This window comes from Ambystoma mexicanum, chromosome 4q, assembly GCF_040938575.1.
Source record: "Ambystoma mexicanum isolate Mex_15411 chromosome 4q, UKY_AmexF1_1, whole genome shotgun sequence".
Lineage (NCBI taxonomy): Eukaryota > Metazoa > Chordata > Amphibia > Caudata > Ambystomatidae > Ambystoma > Ambystoma mexicanum.
In genome coordinates this window covers 216,408,414-216,433,010 of record NC_090928.1, presented here as the reverse complement: position 1 = coordinate 216,433,010, position 24,597 = coordinate 216,408,414, and the positions used below count along the sequence as shown (strand labels likewise).

Genomic DNA, 24,597 nt, shown 5'->3' with positions numbered 1-24,597 from the left:
GCAAAAATGTGCTAATTCCCTTCACCTTATAGACTACCAGAAACTTTGCTGGATTTTGAGGACTTGTTTTTTTTTATAGAGTGAGAGCCTTTTTTCCCACTCTTTCATGTATTTTGATGTATGGTTTACTCTTGTGTTCTTTAATTGTGGAGTTTTAAGATAACTCCATAGGCATCTGTTCGTGTGTATTACACAGCACCCTCAGTGCAGTGACACAGGGATGTCTTTTTTAGACTTCCCAAAGGTTTAAATACCTTCTCTGGGATAAACTACTCTTTCCCAGAGAATGTAAGGTTACATTTACTTTACTAGTCTTTTTAAATTCCTAAACCCAGCAAACACTAACTTCCTATAGAGTGCTGGACGGGTTACCTAGTATCCTGTGCCTAAAATACTCATATAGCAGTCAAATGCTATCCTTGAAATGGCTGGTGGCAGTGATTTTACAACAAACTACCATGATTTTTCCGGACCGCGAACACCGGTAGCTTAAAATCGTGGGAGCCATGTTTTTCAAGATGGCGCCTTAAGCCCCTTTGTTTCAACTGCTCCCGGTCTTCTTTCTTCGCCATTTTCTTTCTTTTTTTTTTTTTTTTAAAGGTCCTTCTAGTGTTTGTCTCTGCGCGCCGAACCAGGTTTGGTCCCTTTGTTTCTATTCCTTTGGCGGGTTTCAGGACTGAAGATTGCGTCTGAGTGTCTGGGGTGGGCAGGAAGTGAGAAGTGTGCCCGAAACTCCCTGTGCTTAGTCTCCTAGGAGATCCAAATGCACTCTGGCGTGATTGGCTGGCTGGCTGGCTGGCTGGATGGCTGACCGGCAATAACAGCCACCCTGCTGGGTGAGTGGCAGCTAGGCTGGAATGAATGGGAGAAATCTTTTTAAAAGGTGAGTCTCTTGGACTGGAAAGCAGTCGAACACTGGAATGAAAGAACCAAAGATGAGCTGCAAGAGGACAGCTGCTGCAACTCTTGGACCGTTGATTTGCCCAGTGAAGCCCTGCTGCAGGTCGGAATTGCCAAGTTCACCTCGACAGAGAAGCCCCTTCAAGGACGACTTCTTCCCTTGATTTGGTGGGACCAATCAACTCGTAAGCCACCTTGATGCCATTCTTAGGATTAACCAGGGGGAAGGTCACCAGATTGTGTGCTTGATGAACAGCTACTCGAACTGAAGTGACTCCATTTTGTCAGCATTTTCCGACGATCCCGTGCAGTGCAGGAGTTACCCAATGTCCTCCCTCTTGTCCCCACGACTGAGGCTCAGGAACAGTGAGATTTGCAGTAACTGCCAGAAACCAACGTCTTCAGCTGCATCTTTTTCTTTATTTGTAAGGTACTGTGGAAATAAGACAGAGTACTTACCTCTCGTGGTGAAAGTGCTTGAATCTTTTGCAACTCACAGGCCTAATCTGCTTGTGACCCAATTTAAGATTCTTCTTTTTACAAACTACTTCTGAGAACTTTGGCACAGACTTTTCCGTTTAGTTACCAGAACTGCTTTATCCTATCCAAGACTTTAGCCCATTGACTTTTTCCTAGACTATTGAATTGAATTGAACTGACTCTTCTGGTGAACTCAAAATATCTGCACTGTCTAAGAAATAATTGTATTCTTTTTGTCTTCTGATAACCTATGCCTTTTTGAATGCCTCAAACTTAGAATGTACAGTACTGAAGTATATTTGTGTGTGATTGTATTGCCTCCTTCTTATGAATGTTTTATAACTGACAAATAAATGTATAAGTATTTAACAAAGAAACCTTGAGTGTAAGTTTACTTGAACATCTGTGATTGTAGACCTCTGTGTAACATCATAAACTGCTCACATTCCCCTCTTGAGATGAGTCTGGCTGCTCAGCTCTGCTACCAAACACTGTGTAGTACAGACTTCTACCAAAGTTTGGTTTTGCTTACACCTGTAGTCCTACTTGTGTGTAGTGGTACCAAAGGGTACTGCATACAAATTTTGCCTAACACGCTGAAGTTCTATTTGACACGCACAAAGAGTTTCCATGAGACATCTCAACTATTCATGAACTTTGGTCATGTGAACCATGGCAAGGCCTTGTCCAAGGCTTGCATCTCCATGTGGCGCTCCGACTGCATGACACACTGTCAACGGTTGGCAAACCGACCGCTACCTAGCTGTCCGAGAGCCCATTCCACCAGAGCGATCGATGCAATGACTGTTCTTGTCTGGTGTGCCACTGCTGGACATCTGCAAGGCTGCTAGGTGGCGGCCTACGCGTACCTTCACAAGATTCTACTGCTTTGACAGGGATTCGAGAGGAGCCCAGGGTTGGCCAAGCAGTGCTACGCAACCTGTTTGCTTGAAGGTGAGCCTCTACCTGAGGTAAGAGTATTCGTTACTCATGAGCATGTGAATCCATGCCAGACCCCATGCTGGAGAAGGAACACGTTACTTACCTCTAACCATAGTTCTCCAGCCTGGGTCTGGCATGGATTCACATGCAAACCCTCCCTCCTGCCCCTCTGCGGCTCTTCTTGGTCGTACTGCCACTTTACGTGCTACCAAATCTGAAGATGGCTGCCAGAGGAGGGGCTTAGGGAGAGCGCAGTCATTGGGTGGGGGCAGTATGACCCAGAGCTAAGTGATTGGTTTATAGGAGAAAGACAATTTGTAAACGGAAGTGAAACGGTTTTCTTTTACCGAGGATTCCCAGCCTGACGGGGAATATTCATGAGCATGTGAATCCATGCCAGACCCATGCTGGAGAACAATAGTTACAGGTAACTAACTGGTTTCATATCACCCATGGTGATTATTATAATGAAAAGCCACCTTTTTTTCCCCTCTATGCAAACAATCCCTGCAGTAATCTCGGAAAGTTGAGAAAGCAAGGAGGGTAAAGTGGTGATTTTACATCAAGCTAGAGGTGGGCAAGGGGAAATAGATTTTCAATGGGAAAGTTTGGAGTAGACCGGGTAGCCCATTTGTGCCAGAATGGTTTTATTCTACCGGGGGAAACCCATAGAATTACCGTGGCTTTCCTGCAGAAATGTTGCAAGGGTCACTCGAATAACAAGTGAGTCATTCAAACTGGCGAGTAAATAGGGGGTGTAATAGGAGCGGGTGAAGGAGGATTTTCAGGAGTTACACAATGGGCGGATCCAGAAAGGAGGGAGGGGTGTACATATGGAGCTGTAGTGGGGACAAGGAAAAGGTTTAAATTGTATATTTTTATTTTTTTCATTCCCACTGTTAATTGGAAAATGGTGCTTTATTGCCAGCTTGATTAATGGTGATGAGTACCTCAGGAAGTGAAAGCAGCATGGATGTTGACCACAGGCTTTTATGGGGAGCAACACATAGGGAAATTACAAGGGGGGGGGGTACCATGTGCTTTAGTCTACTGCCGAAGCCAATGATCGGTGGGATCTAGTTGGTAGCCAAGGGTCGGGTTGGGGAGTAATCCGTCTCGGCCATAGGCTGGGGCCTCCAGTGGGCCTCACTTTTTTAATGAAATTGAGCGACATGGACAGTGGCTTTGGCCGAAATTGCTCGCTAAAGGCGATGGCTGGTGGAATAAGGTTAGTTATTAGGCAGTGGTGGGATGGGGATCGGCTATATACCTCGGTCATTAATAGCTGGAGCAACATTGTGCCCCAAGCATAACAAATATAAGGCCTAGGAATTTCCTTCTAACACATCACCCATGGGTAAGGATCTTATTTTTCTTTTGAAATTGATTAGCTCTTTGAAATCTGTGTGCCGGGAATGCAAAGTAACTATTAGGAAAGATTTCTCCTTACTCCTTCCATCTTTATGGAACCCCCAAACATTTTGCTTTTATTTTTTAATCTGACCTGTCTTTTTACAGTGCAGTGAAGCCTTACGCTTCACTGCACTGGCTTCTGAACATATGTCATGGGGAAACTGGTATGTCCTTCAGACTATTAGTACTGGGAAACATTGTTTCCCTTAGTCGTGTCACTGTGTTACTACTTTTAGTTACTTTTGTATCACTTATTGTAATTTTTTATGATTTTACAATGCAGCTTACCTTGCAGTACAATGGGGTGCATTTTTATTTGCCCTATGCTAAAACTCTGAGCGTTTTTGGTTACTCTAGGTGTGCTAAAAGGATAGGCTGGTGGCAGCATTGACTTCTCCCCACTTTTTGGGACTTTTTATTTTAGGCTTACAGCATTTAGCGCGTGTGGCTACTAACTGGCTAGTGTACAAACATGGCCATGCCATGGTTTTTCGCCTGTCCTTATGGCATCTTCTACTTTAGGAGGCCAGGAAAATCCTTATAAGGACTTCTATTGCCCGGGAAAGCAGAAGCTTTTGGTGGGTTACTGGAGGGCTGTTTTATTTGCTGGCATTATATGGGCTGGGACTGTTTGGTCCCAATCCAAACTGGTTTGTGTGTCTGAGTGGTATGCATGAATGTTGGACTGCTGGGGTGTGTGTGTGTGTGTGTGTGTTTGTGTGTGGGGGGGGGATAGTTCTGCTATTGGCTAGTGAGGACAGCAGCTATTACTTGGCTTTTAGGATAAGAGGAGAACCCCTGCACCCATTCTTCAGAGATCCTGGAGAAACCTGAAGGACCCTTATATCCTGTCCAGCTATGAGACCAGCAAAGAAACCTGCGAACTGACTGAAGGAGGCCTCGCAACCCAACTTCTGCTGCTGTCCTGGAGGAGCCCGGTCTTGCTCGTGATCTTTAGCAGTCCTGTGAAGGAACTGCGACCCTTGGAGTGGAGGCACTATCAATTTCTAAAGTCTGCTCGGCGCCCTGACAAAGGAAGCCTTCGGAAGTGCCTTGGAACAGTCCTGTGGCTGACCAGCTTCGATTTTGGGCTACTGTGCTGTCTGCATCACAGTTCATAGTTCTGTCCTGAAACGTGGGGGATCCTCAGCTGCCCCCAAAACGCTTACTTCTGCAAAAGTTTGGCATCCTGACATCGAGGGGACGTGAGATAGGAAAGTCTGACTGAAGCTGCCGAGTCCCTTTTGCGCTGCTGTGCTGACGTGACCACCATCCGAAATAGCTTACCTGACTGCAGTCCAGTCCTGAGAGGGGTCCTGCTTCGAGCTTTGCTGCATTCTTCAATCGAGAAACCTTGCAACAGTGAAAGACCCAACCGGAGATCAGCTCCAAGCTCCAACCTCCAACCCCTGCAATTCAAAGACTGTGACATTTGGCGGGAAAAGCAACCTCTGACCCTCTTCCTTTGTCCTGCCAAGCCTAGGGAAGAATTGGAGTATTTGGGGGGGGGGGGTAAGTTACAGAGCTTCTTACCTACCCCTATACTCCCAATATGAGTGAGTGAGTGTGTGAATAGGCCGACATCTAGTGGAAGCTGCAGAGTATTACAGTTGTTTTCGAAACAGGACGTCGACAGGTCGTGCCAGTAATACTATCCATAGAGTGATGTACACTGTACCCATGATCCCTCACGCGCCGAGGTCCCTCAGATTGTTTTTTTACGCCATGCTACACTGACACGTATAGCGGAGTTGCTTTCGGCGATAAGCCATTGACTTTTATACAATTAGTCGTTTTTCTTTCTATCCTTTCATCGACTGCCGAAACACCACGCCGGTGAAGAAGGAAAACTGCCCGTCAGAGACCACCACGATGGACCGTACGACCTTGGAAGGCTGCGGCGGGCCTCGGTCCAGACAGTAGGGAGAGAGGGGGGAGGCGATTTTAGAATGCATATTCTCCCCTTCCTACACTTGGTTTGCCCAGCTGCCATTTCCATAACCCATAATTATGGAAAATGCACCATTTAAATTTTGCCCTAAGTGTAATCGTAAATTCCCCTGGGTCGAGAAACACTTAGTTTGCAATTTGTGTCTCCCGAGAGAACACGTCGAAACGTCTTGTCGAGCGTGCAGGCTCTTCAAGCCGAAGACGTTAAAGGACTGCTCCACGAAACAAGGGCATCGGAGTAACTTCGGTTACTCAAGCGCAGACCCCCGACTCCTTAGGACAGGCCGCGGGCCTTGTTGCGGGGACTAGACCTGGCGGTGGCAGCGCTACAAAAGCACACACCACCAAGCACATAAGCCCCATTCGACAGATGAGTAGAATACTTGACAACATTCGACACCCCGTGAAAGGTCCACCGACTCCTGGTCCTCTGGGCAATCTCGTTCAAGATTGCCACATGACAGGGTTCAACCGTCGAAAGACGGCAAGGGTGTCGCACGAAGAACTTCTTCCGAAGGCCGATTGTCCGCAGACGAAGCCTCTGCTCCCACACCCAAAGTTCGAGGTTCGTCTGATAAAACGGCCGGCCCCAAAAAGTCTGTTAAACAGTCCTCTGGGCCCCAGGGTGGGGAAAAAAATCATGAAGTCCTCTAAAGTCCCTCATAGGGACAAGAGCCCTCCTATGGAGGACATCACAAAAGGGAATGTTATCCAAGCCCATAGAGAAACCTAAGGATTCTAGACCAAAAATTATACCTCCCACTGATAAGGATATTGGCATTTCCCCTCACCCTATTGTGATCCCAAGTTCAAAGGAATGGTCTTCACAAGATATTGATAGGGTTATGCAAAGAATGACCTTTATGGCAAATTTTTATGAAAAGAACCCAGATTACTTTCAAAGTTTCCACTCCACTCACCTCCGCCCCTTCTGGCTCTCAAGCCTCTGCCTTACCCACTCAATCCACTTCTAGGAGGTCTTGCTCTACTGTCCCCTTAAAGAGCACAGTTCTAGATCTATATGACCCTGAAATAGAACCAGACAACCAGGAGGATCTCTTTCGTGGAAACATCTGACCCTCCTCTTAATGAAGAAGTTACAGATGAACTTTATTATGGTAATGAAGACCCAGACGCAGCACAGGAGGCCAAAGTGTACTCCATTGATTCCCAACTTAATCAGGACACTCCAGTGGTCGATTCCCCTGTCGATAATCAACCACTCCTCAATGAAGTCTTAGCCAAAGTGGCGGTGCACTTCCAGATTGACACACGAGGTGCAGGAGGATGGAGACTTTGCACAACAAATACTGGGGGACAAAAAGACAGTATGTCAGTTTATCCCACTATTTAAATTGGTCCAACGCAGAATACAGCATTACTTGGAAGCACCCAATCTCACACGGGCCGTTAACCCCCGTGTGGAAAAACTATTCAGGCCTACACCATCAGATCCATTATATATAAGTCCTTTCCTTTCCTCCTAACACACTTTCCCCTACCCCCCTCCTTTCATCCACTTTCCCTTTTCCAATCTCCCCATCTCCACCCATGCTTGCAATCTTGGTCTCCACATTGACTCTTCCCTCTCTTTCTCCAACCATATCTCTCACCTCTCGTGCCTGTCGACACATCTCTTCAACATTCGAAAGATCCGCTCCTCCCTCACCTTCCATGCTTCTAAACTCTTAATCTCCTCCCTTATCTTCTCCCGCTCTTCTCTCCTCTTTGGACTCGGTCTCTTATCTGGCCCCCCTAAAATCCTTCTACCGCTCCTCCTATCCATATTCTGTCTCCTAGGTCCTCGCAACTATTTCCTCCTCACTCTCTCACCTTGGCTGGCTTCCCTTTCTCTCCCAACTTAAATTTCAGTTCCTCTGTCTGGTTTTCAAATCTCTCCATGACCTCGCTCCCCCCTAGCTCTCATCTCATTTTACACTCCCTCCCGTTCTCTCAGCTCAGCTGACCTCTTCTTACTCACTGTACCCCCGACCCCATATGCACCTCACGCTTCTGTTCCTTTCAGCTCTTGGCCCTCCTACATTGGAACTCCCTACCTCTCTCTATCTGCTCCTTCCCCACCTACTCCTTCCGCACCTCCTTGAAAGCCCTTCTCCACTCCCCCCTGACTTTCCTTCCCTACCATCTATCCTCTCCAGATCCCCTGTCCCCTTCCTATTCCCTTCTACCCTCCCTTCCTCTTCTTCTCACACCCCTTGCTCTCGAATCAGTTATTTGTACAATCATTCCTTCCCTACCTCCTCTACCTTTCACGTCCCCCTTCCCTCTCCCCCTCCATCTAAGTAAATTGTTCTACATATTGTCTCACTGGTTTGTTTCATGATTGTAAATGTGCTTCTCTCATTATTGTACCTTGTTATACTGTAAAGCGCTTTGGTTTAAAGCGCTATATAAACCTAATAAGCATAAACATATAAGAGGCCAATTGAAACCAGACTCATTGGTTTTTACCACAACAAGAAAAAGCAGGCACACCCCTTGCTTCCTCCGAGGTCCCACCGGATAAGGAAAGCAAATAGATATATGCTGTGCGCAGAAAGGTCGCTTCCTCTGTGGCCTATCAAACTAGAATAGTCAACAACGCTACACTTTTGGCAAGTTATAACTGCCATAAGTGGGAGGAGATTTCTGCGTTACTTTCGTCCGCCCTGGACCACTTAAATCACAACTAGCTCAAGTGGCAGTAGACGGAAGGGCTGTATCTACTTGTCTTCTCAAATCAAATTTCGATGCAGTTGCTAATGCCTGGAGAGTCATTGCAGAGGGGACTATTATAAAGAGGCATGCATGGCTTTGCCAGTCTAATGAACATGCCAATGGAACCTAATGTGCTCTTCGGGAAGGCTGTGGAAGACGCACTTAAGACAGCAAAGGATGAGTATGACACTCTAAAACCTACAAACATGCCTACTGGTGATAGGGTTATTGTTAATTTTAGCTGTTTTTGTGGCCAAAATTCAGAGGATCCGGCTGCAATCAAGGTCGAGGCTCCTATGTCAATAATTAAGGAAAAGCCTTCCAAGGCTATCCACAAGGACAACGCAGAGGTCGTGGTGGTCGGGGCAGAGACTCTGCTCGAGGTGGCACCTCACCTCGGAGCAAGTGACATTCCGCTACAGGTACCCTCCCATGTATCTCCAGTAGGACGCATTTCCAACTTCACCCACGCATGTGAGGGTATCGCCTCGGACAGAGGAGTGCTGTCCACGGTAGCAGAGGGCGACTGCATAGTACTACTTCCTCACGACACCCCTCCCACCCCCCAAAAACTGAAAATCAATTCAGAGGAACATCAGCGGATCCTTCTAGAAGAAATAACAACGCTTCCATTAAAGGATGCCATAGAAGTGGTCCCACCCACCAGGTAAACTTACTTCCTTGTGCCAAAGAAAGATCTAACAATGCGCCCTGTTTTAGATTTACGCCCTGCAAACAAGTATGTCAAGCCACAAAAGTTCTGCATGACTACGCTACAAGAGGTAATCCCGCTACTAAAAAATGGGATTACATGGCAACACTGGATATGAAAGATGCCTATTTTCATATTTCAATGTTCCCAGCGCACAGAAGGTTCTTAGGTTTCAAGATCGCGAACAAGCACTACCATTTCAAGGTGATACCCTTTGGAATAGCCTCGGCTCCAAGGGTATTCACAAAGGTACTGGTGGTAGCGGCAGCGCACCTGCGCAGGGGAGAAATCAGTGTACCCTTACCTGGACGACTGGCTCATAACAGGGGAATCACCTCTGATTTGCAGACAAAACATCCAAACGACTATCAACCTCCTCTTTCAATTGGGCTTCTCAATCAACGAGAAAAAAATCAAGCCAAGTGCCAAGCACTTCTAAAAAGTTCCTACGAGCTATCCTAAACACAGAGGAAGGTTTGGTCTTTCCTTCTGAGGAAAGAGTAAAAAATGTGTTACTGCAAATACCACATAATCAGGCCAGCCACCAGATAAGGGTGCGCAAAGCGATGCATTTAATAGGCATGATGGCATCTTGCATATACCTGGTTCCTCACGCGTGCATGTGTTCCATACGGGAGTGGTTGGCAAAACACTGGTCTCAGGCAATCGGTCCGTGGGACGATCTAGTGGTCGTTTCGCCAACACTTGTACAAAATCTTCGCTGGTGGACGAGAGAAAACCTAACGCGAGGGAAACCCTTTTACGACCCACAAATACAGGCAGTGGTCACAACGGACGCCTCACTGGCAGGGTGGGGGGCTCACTACCTTCACCACACAGCTCAGGGTCTGGGGTCTCGCAGTACAGCTCAGAACCACATCAATGTGCTGGAACTTCTGGCAGTATTCAAAGCCCATCAGGCATTCGAACCCCATTTAACAAACCTGTCGGTGCAGATACTAACAGGCAGCACCACAGCGATGTTTTATATTAAAAAAAACATGTGGGTACACGTTCTCCAAATCTATCCAGACTTGCATAGAAAATCTGGAAATGGGCATTCAGACAAAGTGTTCCTGTCATCACAACATGTTCCAGGGGAACTCAACGCTCTTGCAGACTCATTGAGCAGAGATCCCCTACCAGAGGAACACGAGTGGCGGCTACATGAAGAAGTCTACATCTCTTCTCTCAATGGGGTTTCCCAACTATAGACTTATTCGTCACAAGCGAAAACCGTCAATGGCCAGACTTTAAGTCCATGTTCCCCCAGCCAGGCTCCAAGGGGAACGCCCTATGGATGAACTGGTCAGGGAAATTTGCTAATGCCCCCCCCGCCCCCCAACTCCTCTCATGAGGAAGGTGGTGAACAAATTACACAAGGAACCGATGATGCTTATCCTAGTTGCTCCTATGTGGGCGAGACAACTGTGGTATCCACATCTGCGAAAACTGGCGATGTGCGACCCCTTCAAGCTCCCATGCCAGTACAACCTACTCACCCAGCACGAGGGACTAACTGTGCACCCACAATCAATGAACTTGGTAGCATGGCTCCTGAAGTCCTAGAGTTCGGGCATCTCAATCTACTGCAAAGATGCATAGATATCTTGAAAGAATCAAGACAACCAAACACTAGGCACTGTTACTATGACGAATGGAGACAATTCGTAATCTGGTGCCAGACTAAGCTGATCAACCCCATACATTGTACTCCAGCTAACATTCTAACCTATATGCTCCACTTGCCAGATGCAGGGTTAGTGTTAAACTCCCTAAAAGTCCACCTGGCAGCCTTGTCAGCCTACACCACTTCCCATAATAAGGTCTCATAGTGGAAGGTACCGGTCATCAAAGCATTTATGGAAGGGGTAAAGAGACTCCCCCTCCAATCTCTAACCCACCGCCAGGTTGGGACCTCAATGTGGTACTCGCTAAGCTCATGGGACCCCCATTCGAGCCTATGCACAAATCTAGCCTCAAACACCTGACTTATAAAACTGCCTTCTTAGTAGCCATCACTTCCATACGAAGAGTTAGTCAAATCCAAGCATTGTCAGTGCAGGATCCTTTCTTTACTATACATAAGGACAAGCTGGTTTTATGTACTCGCCCTAGGTTCTCACCTAAATTCATCTCCAAATTTCATGTAAACCAGTCTTTTGAGCCACCAGCTTTCTTCCAGGAGCCCAAGAGCTCTGCTGGTAAAACTCCACACACTAGATGTGAGGAGAGCGGTCATCTAATACGTAGACAAGACCAGACCGCTTAGAAAGACAGATCAACTGTTTGTCTCCATAGCGCCAGGCAGAGACGGTGACTGCATCTCTGAATGCTTCTCTAGGTGGATAGTCGGATGTATCCAACTCTGCTATTCCCTATCAGATAAAACACTGCCTTTTACACCCAGGGCTCACTCCACAAGAGGTACTGGAGCCACTCTGGCTTTCTTTGCAAATATCCCCTTGGACAGTATTTTTTACAAGGAGCTCAATGCATACTTTCACTCAGCACTACTGCATTGACACTCATTCCAAGACAGATGCACAAGTGGGACAAGCGGTTCTAAGACATTTATTCGCTCATGAACCTTCTCACATCCCACCTCCTCCCACTGCTCGCTAATCTGTGCACAGCATGTGATCTAAGCAGATTCAGAAGGGATACATTACTCACCATAATTGTATTTCTGATGCTTGTATCTGCTTAGATTCACATGCGACCCACCCTTCCTCTCCTCGGATAGAAGGCGCATGGATGCTTATGAGCTTGTCTGATACGTATCTGCTTGCATACAACTGTACTCGCGCTACACCTCATGTTATCTCATGTCAGAAAAATAACAATCTGAGGGACCTCGAAGCGTGAGGGTTCATGGGGTACAGTGGACGTCACACTAGGGATAGTATTACTGGCACGCCTTGTCGATGTCCCTTTTAGAGTTTCGAAAACGACTGTAATACTCTGCAGCTTTCACTAGATGTCGCCCTATGCACAGCATGACTGCGCATCATAGACCCTGAGGCATGAGGGCGCCATAAAGACAAACCTTAACCTATAATAAACCTTAATTCTAACAATATTGGCTTTGCCATTGCTTGCTTGCGCAAGACCTCTGAAATTTGGGGCTACTTTTTGTAGTTAGTTTTACTTGTACCCTAAGAATACTTCACTATACCCCAGAGGCTCTACCTGCATTGTATCCTGCTTCATAACTTCTGTGGAACTTTTACCTGAACTATTGCACAAAAGGCCGCAGACAATTTACGACTGGACAATTTTAGTTTGGGATCATCTCTGTGTACCTTGAGTGCATAATACTAATCTAACCTTTCCTTTGCAACAGTTTGATATATATTATGCCCTATAATAAGTGACTGTAAATATGTTTCGTTTGTGTCTTTTATTGTAACTCTACTTGGAAGTAGTCATTTTATTTTTCATGGTGTTTTGGCCATAAATATTTGTATACATCTTGTTTAAGTGTAATTTGTGATTACCATTGTGTGACCGCGTTGTGGACCCTTTACAAGCTCACAACCTCTTCCTAGACCGCCTGTCACTGCTACCTGAACTGGTTTGGCTACAGCTCCCCAGCGTTGTCCCTGTCACAATATAGGTTGGCCTTCTTTACATCTGTCCAGCAGGCCAGAGTATAGAAAATCTGTCCTAACAACTATCCAAAGTAACCATTCTTTAGAATGAGTTTAACAGAGACAAGACGTTGTTTGAATCTGACCTTGACTTTTAGGTTATTGTGAAGCCATGTGAAATGTGTTTTATTGTTTAAGTAAAATAAACCCTCACTTGGATCTCTTGGGGTGTCTGTATGTACGTTACTCTTGTTTGAGCAGGATTTTGTTTTTCTTCCACAGATTGCATGGGCTTTGAACAAAGGTGTGCAAATGTCATACAAGCAGTTCTGGGATGTTGATCTTGGCGTTCAATACATACCTTGGGAAAAAGTGAAGCTCGCTGACTTAAAAGGCTTTTCAGAAGGCGGTATGATTGATCAAGAGACTATGAATAGTGGTAAGAAACTTTAATTCTGCAAAATTCCCTCCCAACTCTTTGAACCCTAAGAGTCTAAACTGTTTCTTACTGAATGTTTTTGTGATGTTATTCACACTTAGATTCCTTTGTCTTGATCTCGCCCTCTTTACCTGTTGATTACCTTCTGCGTAGTGGTGAGATTGTTAGGTAAGATTCTCATAGCAATGATAAATCTTCCTGACCTGTGTCAACCCCAGAACATTTTTCTTTTATTGGTGGAATATTTTTCTTTATACCTTTTGTGAGTGGGAACCTTTTTCCACACTCACACAATCTTTTACTCTTTTTATGGGTGTCATTTTAAGACTCTCCATAGTGTCTTTTAAAAGTTATCCTCATTGCAAAATGTTGTCAAAGTGCCTATTGTTGCTGGGTTGCCCTGGGGCTCCCTTTCTCTGGCTAACCTTGTGAGAACTACAGTTCCTAAGCGTAGAAAGTATATTTGGATCCCTTTTGCATTAGATTAGGTGAGACCAGCACCCCCACCTTATGTGGAGTGCTCTGTTACAAGGACAAGCTTACCGTTAATTGCTGGTGGCAGCAAACCTTTGCTTTAATTTGGTGCACTTTTACCTCGGGCTGTGTGGACAGCCCTGGTAAAGGCACCCGTGGGTGCTCATTTTACCAAAATGGCCCCTGTGTTGTTTTTTTTTTGCCATTTTAGTGTTCCTTGTCCTTGTTCCTTCCCCTGACATCCATGGTGGGAAATTCCTTTGTGTGATTTTTATCTTCCTCGTGAGTCCTGTGGACTCCCCGCCCAGGCTCCAGAGTGTCTGTGAAGGCAGCAAATGAGGGAGGAGTCCAAAACTCTGCAGCCCTTTGTCTTCCAGCCTGAGTGCGAGATTCCAGTTCAAACTGGGAGGCTGGCTGTCCATAAAGGATTCCCAACCCCCCCAGCTTGAATGTTGCAAGGCTGTTTGATTGTCTGGGTTCCTACATACAATACAAGTCTAATCCTAGAAGCTGAAGTTAGTCGACCACTGTAACTGAAGAGGAAAATGAATAATTTGCAGCTGAAACGATTTCCAGCGACTGGAGAGCGCCTGTTGTGTAACCGGAGCCTTATGTAGCCCTTGCTTCCATTCGACCTGGGGACTCTGTAAACGTCGACCCAGCGCCTTGTGCGACCCACTAGACTCAAGAAGACCTGCATTTTGAGCTATCCCACGCCATTATGCAACCATGCAGGGATGCAATACCCCAATACCCTGCGACCTCGAGCCATTGTGCAGTGCACAGTCCTCCATATCTTGCGGACACGTCGTGGGCATCCTGTTGGATCTCCAGAGGCATGATTCTAATCTGAAAAGTCCCCTCACCAGAGTACTGGACCTTGCAAATGACGACAATACGACCAGCAATATTCTGTCTTCTGTGCTTCTGAAAAAGGCACCAAATCCACAGAGCCACATCCAGCCTTGTGAAAAACCCTGCCTAGATCCTTCCCTGTGATCCTTGCTTCAAAAGCCCTTTCAGTCTTCTTGATGAAGGAATTCAATGACCTGGTTTTTGGCTGCCGTCGCTGAAGTCCTCCTGCTGCAAAATTGTCTTATGTGCTGAGGTACTGTGCTGGCTTCGGTATTTACTTAATTCTCTTGTGATTCCTGTGTAGTTTTGGAGTGTTTTCTGTTAATGGGAGTCCTCTCGTCCAGTCCACCTAGGTCCTTGCAAGTAAAGTACCTACTTGTTTTTTATCAGTCTTCCATTGGAACTCTGACTTTTGCTACTTACGAACCTATCCTGACCTGCCTTTTGGACATTAGTCCCGAGTGACCCCCCCTTCTGCCACTGAGAACACTCATTTTCAACGAATAAGGGATAGAGTTCTAAGGATTGGGCCTTTTGCCTAGAAAAGAGAATGCGTGTTTAAAAGTTACTTAATTGCAAAAGAAGTTGACTGGTAACTGTAATTCGAGGGGATTGGGTCCTCCGCAGTATTCCATATCTATGACGGTAATCGCCACAGCTGTGCTGCTTTGGAAAATCTGCGTCGATACGCCGCCCTCGAGGACCTACTCCGACGTCACTGGATGTTATAAGTAGGACGCACGACGCCCGTCCGTAGCCTCAGTTCCGTTTTTTCCACGACCGTGTTCGCTTTGGGAATCTCGGCGCGCCTCGACTCTTTGGAGTTTCTGTTTCTTGGTTCTTTGAACCGGTTTGGTGTTTGTGAAGTACTTTCTTGGTGAAGATGTCTACCTCGTCTTCCACACCGCGTCCGGGCTTTTATTTATTAATTTTTTTTACATTTTTAAAGCGCTCACACAGCCCACAGGCATGGAGGCGCTGTTACAGGAATTGTTTGTTTTGTGGATGCGTAATAGTGTGTTTTTTTTTTTGTTGTTGTTGTCTTAGTTGCATATTTATAACGCGCTTAAACACCCAGAGGTTTCTAAGCGTGGACCCGGGGATCGAACCTGTGTTGCTTCGTGTCGTCTTCCTTCCAAGGCGTGCACGTTGCCGCTGGGCTATCCTCCCGCTTTAAGAAGTGCGGGGACTGTGGGTCCAAGATGTCGGTTACGGACTCGCACGACGCCTGCCTCTGGTGCCTTGGGGAGGCCCAGGACACGGATGACTGTGTCGACTGCCAGTCGCTCACGTCTAAAGCCTTGCGGGAGCGCAAGAAGTTATCGGTAGGTAAGGTGTCCAAGCCCCGGAAGTCGAGGTCTGCGGGGCTTTCAACGGACGACTCGAGGGGCGACTCTCCACGTCGTCGTCAGAAGTCCAGTGGATCTCGGTCCTTGTGTCAGTCTCGCCACTCCTCTGCCTCTTCGAGGCACTCCCGGAAGCGCAGTCATCGGTCGCCTTCCCCGTCGTCATCTGAGGACTCCGCCCGTCGGCGGGTCGCTTACCCCACCAAGCATGCCAACACTCCTTCAGGAAGAAAATGTTGGCGATTCTCGAATCGCAGGGCACTGGCCGTCCGCACCTCTGAGTGGGGTCGGTCTTGATCACCCAAGAGACACCGCTCGCACGCCTTCGGGCTCGGGTGCTCAGCACGAGAGGAATCGTTCTCGTCCTGTCCGGTCCAGGTCCCGGTCCTCGACGCGCTCGAGACCGTATGAACCTGTGGTGTCTTCACGGAAGACGTCGACGCCTGTGGCGCCGAGGTCATCGACGGACTCTTTCGAGGGCTTGCCTTCGAAGAAGTAGTTGATGCCATCAGCGTCTTGTCCGTTGAGGGACACGCTCGGGGCCTCGGCCTCGAGGACTGTCGGCACCGTCGACGCCGCGCTCTGCGTCGTCGCTGATTCAGTCGACGCCTTTTGAGGCGCTGTCGACGGGGGTACCCCGTGGCTCGGTGGAACCCCCTAGAAAGGCTCTGGCCAAGGTCAAACATGGCTTTGGTTCACGTTCTGTGCCTTCTTACCGCCATCTGGAGTTTATTTCAGAGGTGGATGAGGGTTCTGATGATAGCATGGTGCCTGACATGGTGCCAGACGAGATTCTCTTGGGCCATAGTCAATTTGAGGACCTGAGGCAGTCCCTGCATGATGCTAGTGGGCTCGACACCTCTCCGGAGGTGGGGTTTTGTAGGCCTGAGCCTGGCACTCATGCCGACTCCTCGTACCGGCGCCTTACGTCAAGGGTCACCGAGTACTTGGGATATCTGCTCCCCCGGGGGAGTTTGTTCAGGATGACCTTACGGATATCCTCGACATTGGTCCACCAACTGACCCGGTACTGCCGTTTCATATGGCTCTACAGAGGAGGGTGGTGGTGGCTTGGACTGCTCCGGAGAGTCTCCCGGCAGTGGGCAAGTCTTTGCCGCGAAAATACCGCCCAGCCAGTAGCGACCCCTGCTACTTGTCCAAGCATCCTACTCCGGAGAGTTTGGTGGTGCAGGCGGTTACGGCAAAGCAGGCATTGTACCCTAACATCCCTCCTGATAGGGACGACAAGCGTTTTGACGGCTGGACGAAGAAAGTGTTTTCTGCAGGGGGCATGGCGCTTCAGGTGGCCAACTCCATATGTGCCTCGTCACGTTTCGCGCACACTCTGTGGAACTGTGTTCCCTTGACGGCTGAACATATTCCCGAAGGGGACGAACGGGATGGTTTCCTTGCCATGGTTCAGGATGGCAAGGATGCCATGTGTGAGGCCGTTCGGGTTTGGACATGGCAGATTGCGTCAGCCGGTCCATGGCGGCGAGCACCGTGATACGCAGGTTTGCGTGGTCGCGGAAGTCGGGGTTTGCTCCTGATGTGCAGGCCCGGCTCCTCAACATGCCCTTTGACGGGGAACATCTTTTTGGCAGCAAGGCTGACGAGATCCTTGAGGTTGCAGACCTCAAAGGCTGCAGCGAAGTCGTTGGGCGCTGCAGTTCGACAACCTCCGCCTTTTCGTCCTAGGAGACAGCAGTGGAGGGGAGGTTCCTTTCGTTATTACTCATCCTTTGGTAAAGCGAGAGGAGCTGCCAGTCAAAGGGGCCACCGTAGGAGTGCCAGAGGTGGAAAACAAGGTACTCGAGGTGCCAAGGCCGCTCGGGCTGTTGCCTCTTTGCCCTCACAACGCCGCAGCCGCTTCAGGTCAGTCATGAGGCCATGTCCCATGGTTCGCCGGTTGGGGGGGAGGGGAGGAGGCTGGCGCAGCATCTTGCAGAGTGGCGCGCCATTACTTCAGATGTGTGGGTTCTGGAGATCATAACCCACGGCTGCTGTCTTCCTTTCCGGCAGAGGACTCAAGTCAATCCACCGGGGAATCTCTCTTTGAAGAGTCCGGATCCGCTCCTTGCGCAGGAAATTCAATCCCTGCTGGAGAAAGACGCCATAGAACTGGTGCCTGTAGCGGAGAGGAACAAGGGATGGTATTCCCCTTATTTTTTGATTTCCAAGAAAGACTGTTTGAACAAACTCCTCAGGAAGGACAAGTTCAAGATGGTTACTCTCTCTCAAGTCCTCCAGGCCCTTCAACTTCAGGACTGGTTGGTGTCTCTCGACCTCAAGGACGCTTATTTTGATGTGCCGATCCATCCAAAGCACAAGAAGTACCTGAGGTTCGCGGTTGGCGACTCGCACTTTCAGTTTTGGGTCCTGCCGTTCGGATTGACCTACGCCCCGAGGGTCTTCGCCAAGCTCATGGTAGTGGTGGCAGCGCACCTCAGGAAAGGGGGGATTCACATCTACCCCTACCTGGACGTTTGGTTGATCAGGGCGCGCTGTCCCGAGCAAGTCCTGAATCATCTGTCACCTGCCACTCCTTCCACAAGCTGGCTTCTCCCTCAACTTAAAGAAGTCCCATTTGACACCAACTCAGAGGCTCCAGTACTTCGGAGCAGTGCTCGACATGTCCCTGGGGCAGTGTTTTCCTCCCCAGGTGAGGGCTCATCACATTCAGCAGATGGTGCACAAGTTTCAACTTGCCCAGACTCTCCCAGCGTTCGAGTTCTTGAGACTGCTCGGCCTCATGGCATCCTGCATTCTTCTGGTGCCAGAGGCCAGGTTGCGGATGAGATCTTTGCAATGGGCACTCAAGCTCCAGTGGTCTCAGTCCTCAGGCAGGATGTCGGACCCTGTTCAGGTGCCGTCTTCGGTCGCCCAGGACCTTCTGTGGTGGGCCGATGAAGGCAATCTGGTGAGGGGGGGATCCATTTTGTCTGCCCTGGCCGGAGGTGACGATCGTGACGGACGCATCCCTCACGGGATGGGGAGTTCATGCCAACGAGTTGAGTCAGCGGCCGTTGGCCTCTGTCGGAGTCCAGACTCCATATCAATCTGTTGGAGCGGAGGGCCGTCAGGCTAGTCCTGAAGGCTTTTCTGCCGACTGTGCGAGGAAAGAATGTTCTGATCCTGACGGACAACACGGTGGCCATGCACTACCTAAGCAAAAGGGGGGGGGGGCAGGGTCACTTCCTCTGTGCAGGGAGGCGATGCAGCTCTGGTTCTGGGCAATCCAGCAGGAAGTTTTGATCTCGGCAGTTCATCTGGCCGGAGAAGAAAACGAGACGGCAGATGCTCTGAGCAGGCAGAGCTTGATCTCTCACGAGTGGGAGTTGGCTCAGGAGATTCTCCTGGAGATCTTCGCCCTTTGGGGGACCCCTGAAGTGGATCTCTTCGCCTCCAGTGTCAACCGGAAGTGCGAGAGGTTCTGCTTGCGGGAATTTCCTCCAAACTGAGCCTTAGGAGACACGTTCGTGGTGGAGTGGTCATTCCCACTGCTGTACGCGTTTCCTCCATTCCCCGTCATCCCGCAAGTACTGCGGAGGTTACGGAGGTTCGGTTCCTGGATGATCCTCATTGCTCCGGCGTGGGCCCGGAAGACGTGGTACCCGGACAATTCTCGACTTGTCCAGTCCATCTGCCCTCCACGTTGTCTTCCCTACCGAGACAATCTGCTCTCACTGGAGGGGAGAGGGTCTGGTTCTCCATCCAGAGGTCAGATCCCTCAACCTTCACGCTTGGTTTCTGAAAGGTTGAGGTATAAGGATTGGGCTCTCCCTGAAGACGTGATGGAGGTGTTGCTCTCGGCCAGACGGCCTGCAACTAAGTCCCTGTACCATTGCCGTTGGAGGAAGTTCTGCGACTGGTGCAGGGTTAAGAATGTGGATCCTTTTGCATGTGACATTCCCATGGTTCTGTCTTCTTTGCTTGCTTTGGCCCACAGGGGCCTTCAGTGACTTCGGCTGTCGGAGGAAGTCCTCGAGGGCGGTGTATCGACGTCATCAACGCAGAAGCCGAAGATTTTCCGAAGCAGCACAGCTGTGGTGATTACTGTCATAGATATGGAATACATCGTCAGACCATCCCATCGAAGGAACGTTACCAGGTAAGAGAGTAACTTGTTCCTCTGTGAGTAAACAGTTTGAAAAGTTATTACCTTAGAAATGTTCTGCCATTATGTAAAGTGTATATATAAGGTTGTTATACTTATATTAGTAATGTTTTGCCATTCTGGAAAATATATGCAACATCTTTCTTTCCTTAGAAACTGTTTCGCCATTCTAACAGAAAGTAGATGGGTATATTACTCACCTGTGATTTGGTTGTGCCTCTTCCCAAAAGTAATGCTGTTGGTTTCACTTCACTATTCCTCTTAGGATATATAAATGTACGAGTGTCCTCAACTGGGTCTTGCCTTTCCAGAATAAATCTGCCTTAGGTTTTACTTCCCTAGAATAACCTTGAGCCATTCATAAAGAGTAACATTGCGTTTTGCTTTCTCTGGTCTGTTTAAGATGGACACAACAAGAGTCATAGGTTTACACTTGCCTTTAAGTGGCTGATGGCTCCTGTAAAGTGTGCATGTTTTACTTACTTTTATCATAACTGTGTTATGCTAAAATAAGTTCATTCTCCAGCATGGGGTCTGGCATAGATCCACATGCTCATGAATATACTCATATGTCCGGTCCCCTTTCCTCCATGTATGGACGTCCCTTGCGAGGGAAGGGAACAGAACCTTTTTTTCCCCTCCCGAAAGACATTTCCCCTTTTAAATGTACTGTGCCCGGGTTCCTTTAACCCTGTCCACCCGCGCCCCACCTCAGTTTCCTTTTCCGCGTGGACTGGAACGTACTGCTACTATCACCAGTGCTCCTGGGTGAGGCCTCAAACCCCTTGTAATTCCAAGTGCTTTCCCCGAATTTGCAGCTGCAGTAAGACGCCCATGGGTGTCAAAATGGCCCTGGTCGTCTTTTTTGAGATTTACTCTGCGTGCCAAACCAGGTTTGGTCCCTTTGTTCATGGTGTCTTTGGCGGGATTCACGAGTGAAGCCCGCCTCGAGCTCCAGTGTGTCTGGCAGGGGCAGGAAGCGAGGGAGGTACCCGAAACTCCCTGTGCTTAATCCCCTTTGTTACAGGAATGACCCTGCTTTGTGATTGACAGCTAGGCTGGAATGAATGGGAGAAACCTGCATAAAAGGTGAGTCTTTTTGGCTTGGAAGGCAGTCGACCACTGGACGAAGGAATCCCAAGAATAACTTGCAAGAGACACCTACTGCAACTACTGGACCATTGGTTTGCCTGGTGGCCCTGCTACTGTGCTGAAGCTCTGACTTAGTTTCGACTAGAGAAGCCTTGCAAGGACTACTTCTCCCCTTGGGTTGGTGGAACCAATCAACCCCAAAGTGAACTCGTTTGGACATCCTCTCGGAGCTGGCTGTACTTCTGCTGCTGGAAACTAAGTGCCAGTGAGAGGAACACAAACTGAGTGGATCGTTTTTAAGTCAGACCCGAGCGCCAGGAAGATCCTCTGGACTTCCATGAAGCAGGACTGAACCAAGCCTGAGCCACCTCAACAGTGCTGGACCCCAGATTTGAGGAAAGTCTGAAGTGGTATCCGAGAACCTTGAAGAGTTGATTGCAGCTTTGCCCCTCACAAGCCTCACACCTTGTGGCCCTTCAAGTGATTTTATTTCTACAAACATTGCAAGACTTTTACTTACCTGCAAAGAAGATCTTCAGCTCCCCTAAACTTTGCTCAATTAACATTGGCTGTTCTAGCTGCCCCAAATACTCTTCTTACCTCTAACTCTGTGCTTTACCTTTCCCCGAGGAAAGGGTTAATTTACTTTGCATTGGAAGGTTCAAAAAGTACTTACCAGTTAATGAATTTTGTTTTATTTCCCCATCTAAACCTTTGCACCAAACTCAGTATTGCTCTAAATTTACCAGTGATAAAACAATGGCCACAGTGTGCTAACTATTTAAGTCAACTGAGGGTGTAGGAAGTGTCTGTGTGCCATCCCCAATGGGTATCATCTGATTTAGAGAAAGAGTTTTTTGAAGTATATTTTGAAGTCTTACATGTTTTCGTCCCTTCTGAAGAAGGCTTATATAACTGACTGTTAAATAAATTCATTGTTTAATCAAAAAACCTTGTGCAAGTTTATTTGAATACTTGTCACTGTGAATCTCTGTGTAACCCGTCTACTGCTCACATTGACCCTTCTTGAGATAAGCCTGGCTGCTCAGCTACATTACCAACCTGTGTAGTACAGACATATACCAAAGGTTGCGTTCCTATTGCCAGGAGGTCAAGGTTGCTGTAGTCTCTCAAAGGGTACTGCACACAATCTTGCCTAACAAAGCAAACCATTGCCACCAGCCATTAATTGTAGAAAGGGTAACATAAAAATGTTACATGAGAATCTAGACAAGGGGCTTACTAAGTAACCCCTCCAGCACTCTATTGTAAGATAGTGCATGGTGGATCTAGAAAGTTAGAATGTAAGTAAAGTCAATTTCACTTCACTGTTCTTGGAAACAGTAGTTTATCCAAGACAAGCTATTTAAACCTTTTGGGAAATCTTAGACTTCCCTGTGTCACTGTACTGAAGGTGCTGTGTGGCACAATGTAAAAAGATGCCTATGGAGTTTGTCAGACTCCAAAACCAAAAGAAACTGTGTTCGGATCAAGGAAAATACCTGAGAGAGTGGGAAAATGGTCTCCCTCTCTCCAGGTTAGAAATTAAGTCCTAATGTCCAGCAAAAAGTGCTGGTGGTCTCTAAGGTAGAAGGGAATTAGCACATTTCTGAGAATTCTCCAAAACACAGGCCGAGCCCGGGAACACGTCGGCTACAGGTCCACATGCTCAAAGCCCAGACAAAATGGCGGCGGCATGACAAGATGGCCGCCACTCCCAATCTTCAAAGGCAGGAACCCACACGGGTAGGTGCTGAGGCCCGCCCGCCATCCAGGCTATCAACTAAGGATAGGGGCAGACTTTGTACCAATGATGCCAGTGACCTTGGACCAAGTCATACACCAACATCTCGGGTTTCAGGTACAGTTACCCCATGTACAGGCTGGGGCGGCAGGCGTATTCTCCGTCTCCTGTACAGGATCGCGCTCAGCCAGACTGTGAGGGTAGGTTTTTTTTGACAAATTCATGTCTCCCATTCAGTCTCCACAAATTGGCTCCATCCTCTGGGGCATTATCAAGAACATGTTGCCTCCAGCTTTGCCTTTGCAGCCTCTGCAACACAGCCCATGCACCAGCTTCCAGCTCCTCCTCAGCCCGTTCCTGATGCTCCAGTAGCCCGGTGCAGGTGTAAAATCCTCCCACGCCCCTTCACACCGGCAGCACCTCCAAATGCTGCTGGCGTCGCCCCCACCCCACCCCTCCGGGGCAGATGACCAGCAGGACAGAAGGTGCTTCCTGAGGCAGGAGTTCTGGTGGATGTCCTAAGCATCAGGGCAGAGGCAAGGTCTGGCATCCCCCTACAGAAGGATGTGCAGGCTTTGGCCACAAAGGGGTGGCTCATGCCACACTCCATGCAACTTGGTAACAAAAAGCTGGATGCGACGTTCAGACAGGCCGAGGTGGAAAGCATGCTGCTTTCGACACACCCTTCAACCTCTCGTCCTAGTCTTGTACTGCCACGGTAGCCCTTTTTAACAAGGAAGAAAAGACATTTGAATCTTATGGCAAGAAGGTCTACTCTAATGCTGGTCTACACCTCAGGCAGGCTAATGCAGACACCAGCCTGGCTGCGGCTAATCAACGCCTGTGGATGGAAATCGCAGACTTCCTGCCTGATATCCCTAATGACAAGCAAGCCTCATTCAAAGCGGGCCTAGCTGAGGCGTAACTCGTGGCACAGGACATTATGGAGGCCACGGTAGGCCACATTGACATGGCTAACCGAGCGATCTGTCTGGCAACCTACACCCTCAGGTGACCTCAATAGCTAGGGTGCTGGTGTTAAGGATTTCAATCAGGCGACACACTTTGGTCTCGGCCTAGTATGTAGCGCACAACTGAGATGCTTTTCTCCTTATTTTATGCAGATTCAATTTGAGATGGTACACAACTTGTATCACACCCCCTTTTTCAAATACCCCGGTTCACAATGGACCATGGAGGTTGGTAAAATGCAATATTTATTTATTTTAAAATTCAAAAGAAATCATACAATTTTTAATATGGGGCAGCAATCACCAATGGGGTGATAATTACAATGAGGATGTAAGCAATACACTTGGTTTTCCACTTCTAGTGGAACATATGCAAAACACCAGGGAATAGGAGCACTTTTTGATTTAGGAAAGATATATCCCAAGTTAGAATTTCCCCCTGCAATGTTCACTCAACCCACAAATAATTGAATTCTGAATGGATAAAAAGGCACAGCCGGTAATCTGGAATAAGAGGCAGAACCGTAATCAAAATCCGACCTTCCCGCACCAAATAAGAGTGGAAAACGGATTTTAAACCTCTTGCAATGTTATGAAATGACACTCGGAAATGGACAAATAATTAATGTGCGGTTAAAACTCTTAAGGTAAATACAATTTCTCACTAAAGCAACAATGCATAGATACTAACAATCACAAGCAATGGATTACCAAGAGCGTATAATTTGACAATGAATAGAAAATTTAAAACATGTTGCATCCAAATGACTCTTGTAAAAGTTGCATTTTCTTTAAATTTGCATGTAAATTTAACGGTTTTTAAGAAAAACAGGTGAAAAACTAGAGTATTC

The 24,597-nt window shown here is 47.9% G+C and overlaps 1 protein-coding gene across 3 annotated transcripts in view; it reads left to right on the top strand.

Annotated features, from left to right (window-relative positions):
* SCAF8 (SR-related CTD associated factor 8) overlaps positions 1-24,597 on the top strand; it is a 2,093,867-nt gene that overhangs the window by 906,185 nt on the left and 1,163,085 nt on the right. For all 3 annotated transcript variants that reach the window (XR_011268119.1, XM_069607748.1, XM_069607747.1), the window contains exon 16: positions 12,991-13,147. Coding sequence is in view for 2 of the 3 variants with exons in the window: in XM_069607748.1 (XP_069463849.1) it covers positions 12,991-13,147 (157 nt within the window). In the remaining variant the exon portion in view is untranslated. The remainder of the gene's footprint in view (positions 1-12,990; positions 13,148-24,597) is intronic.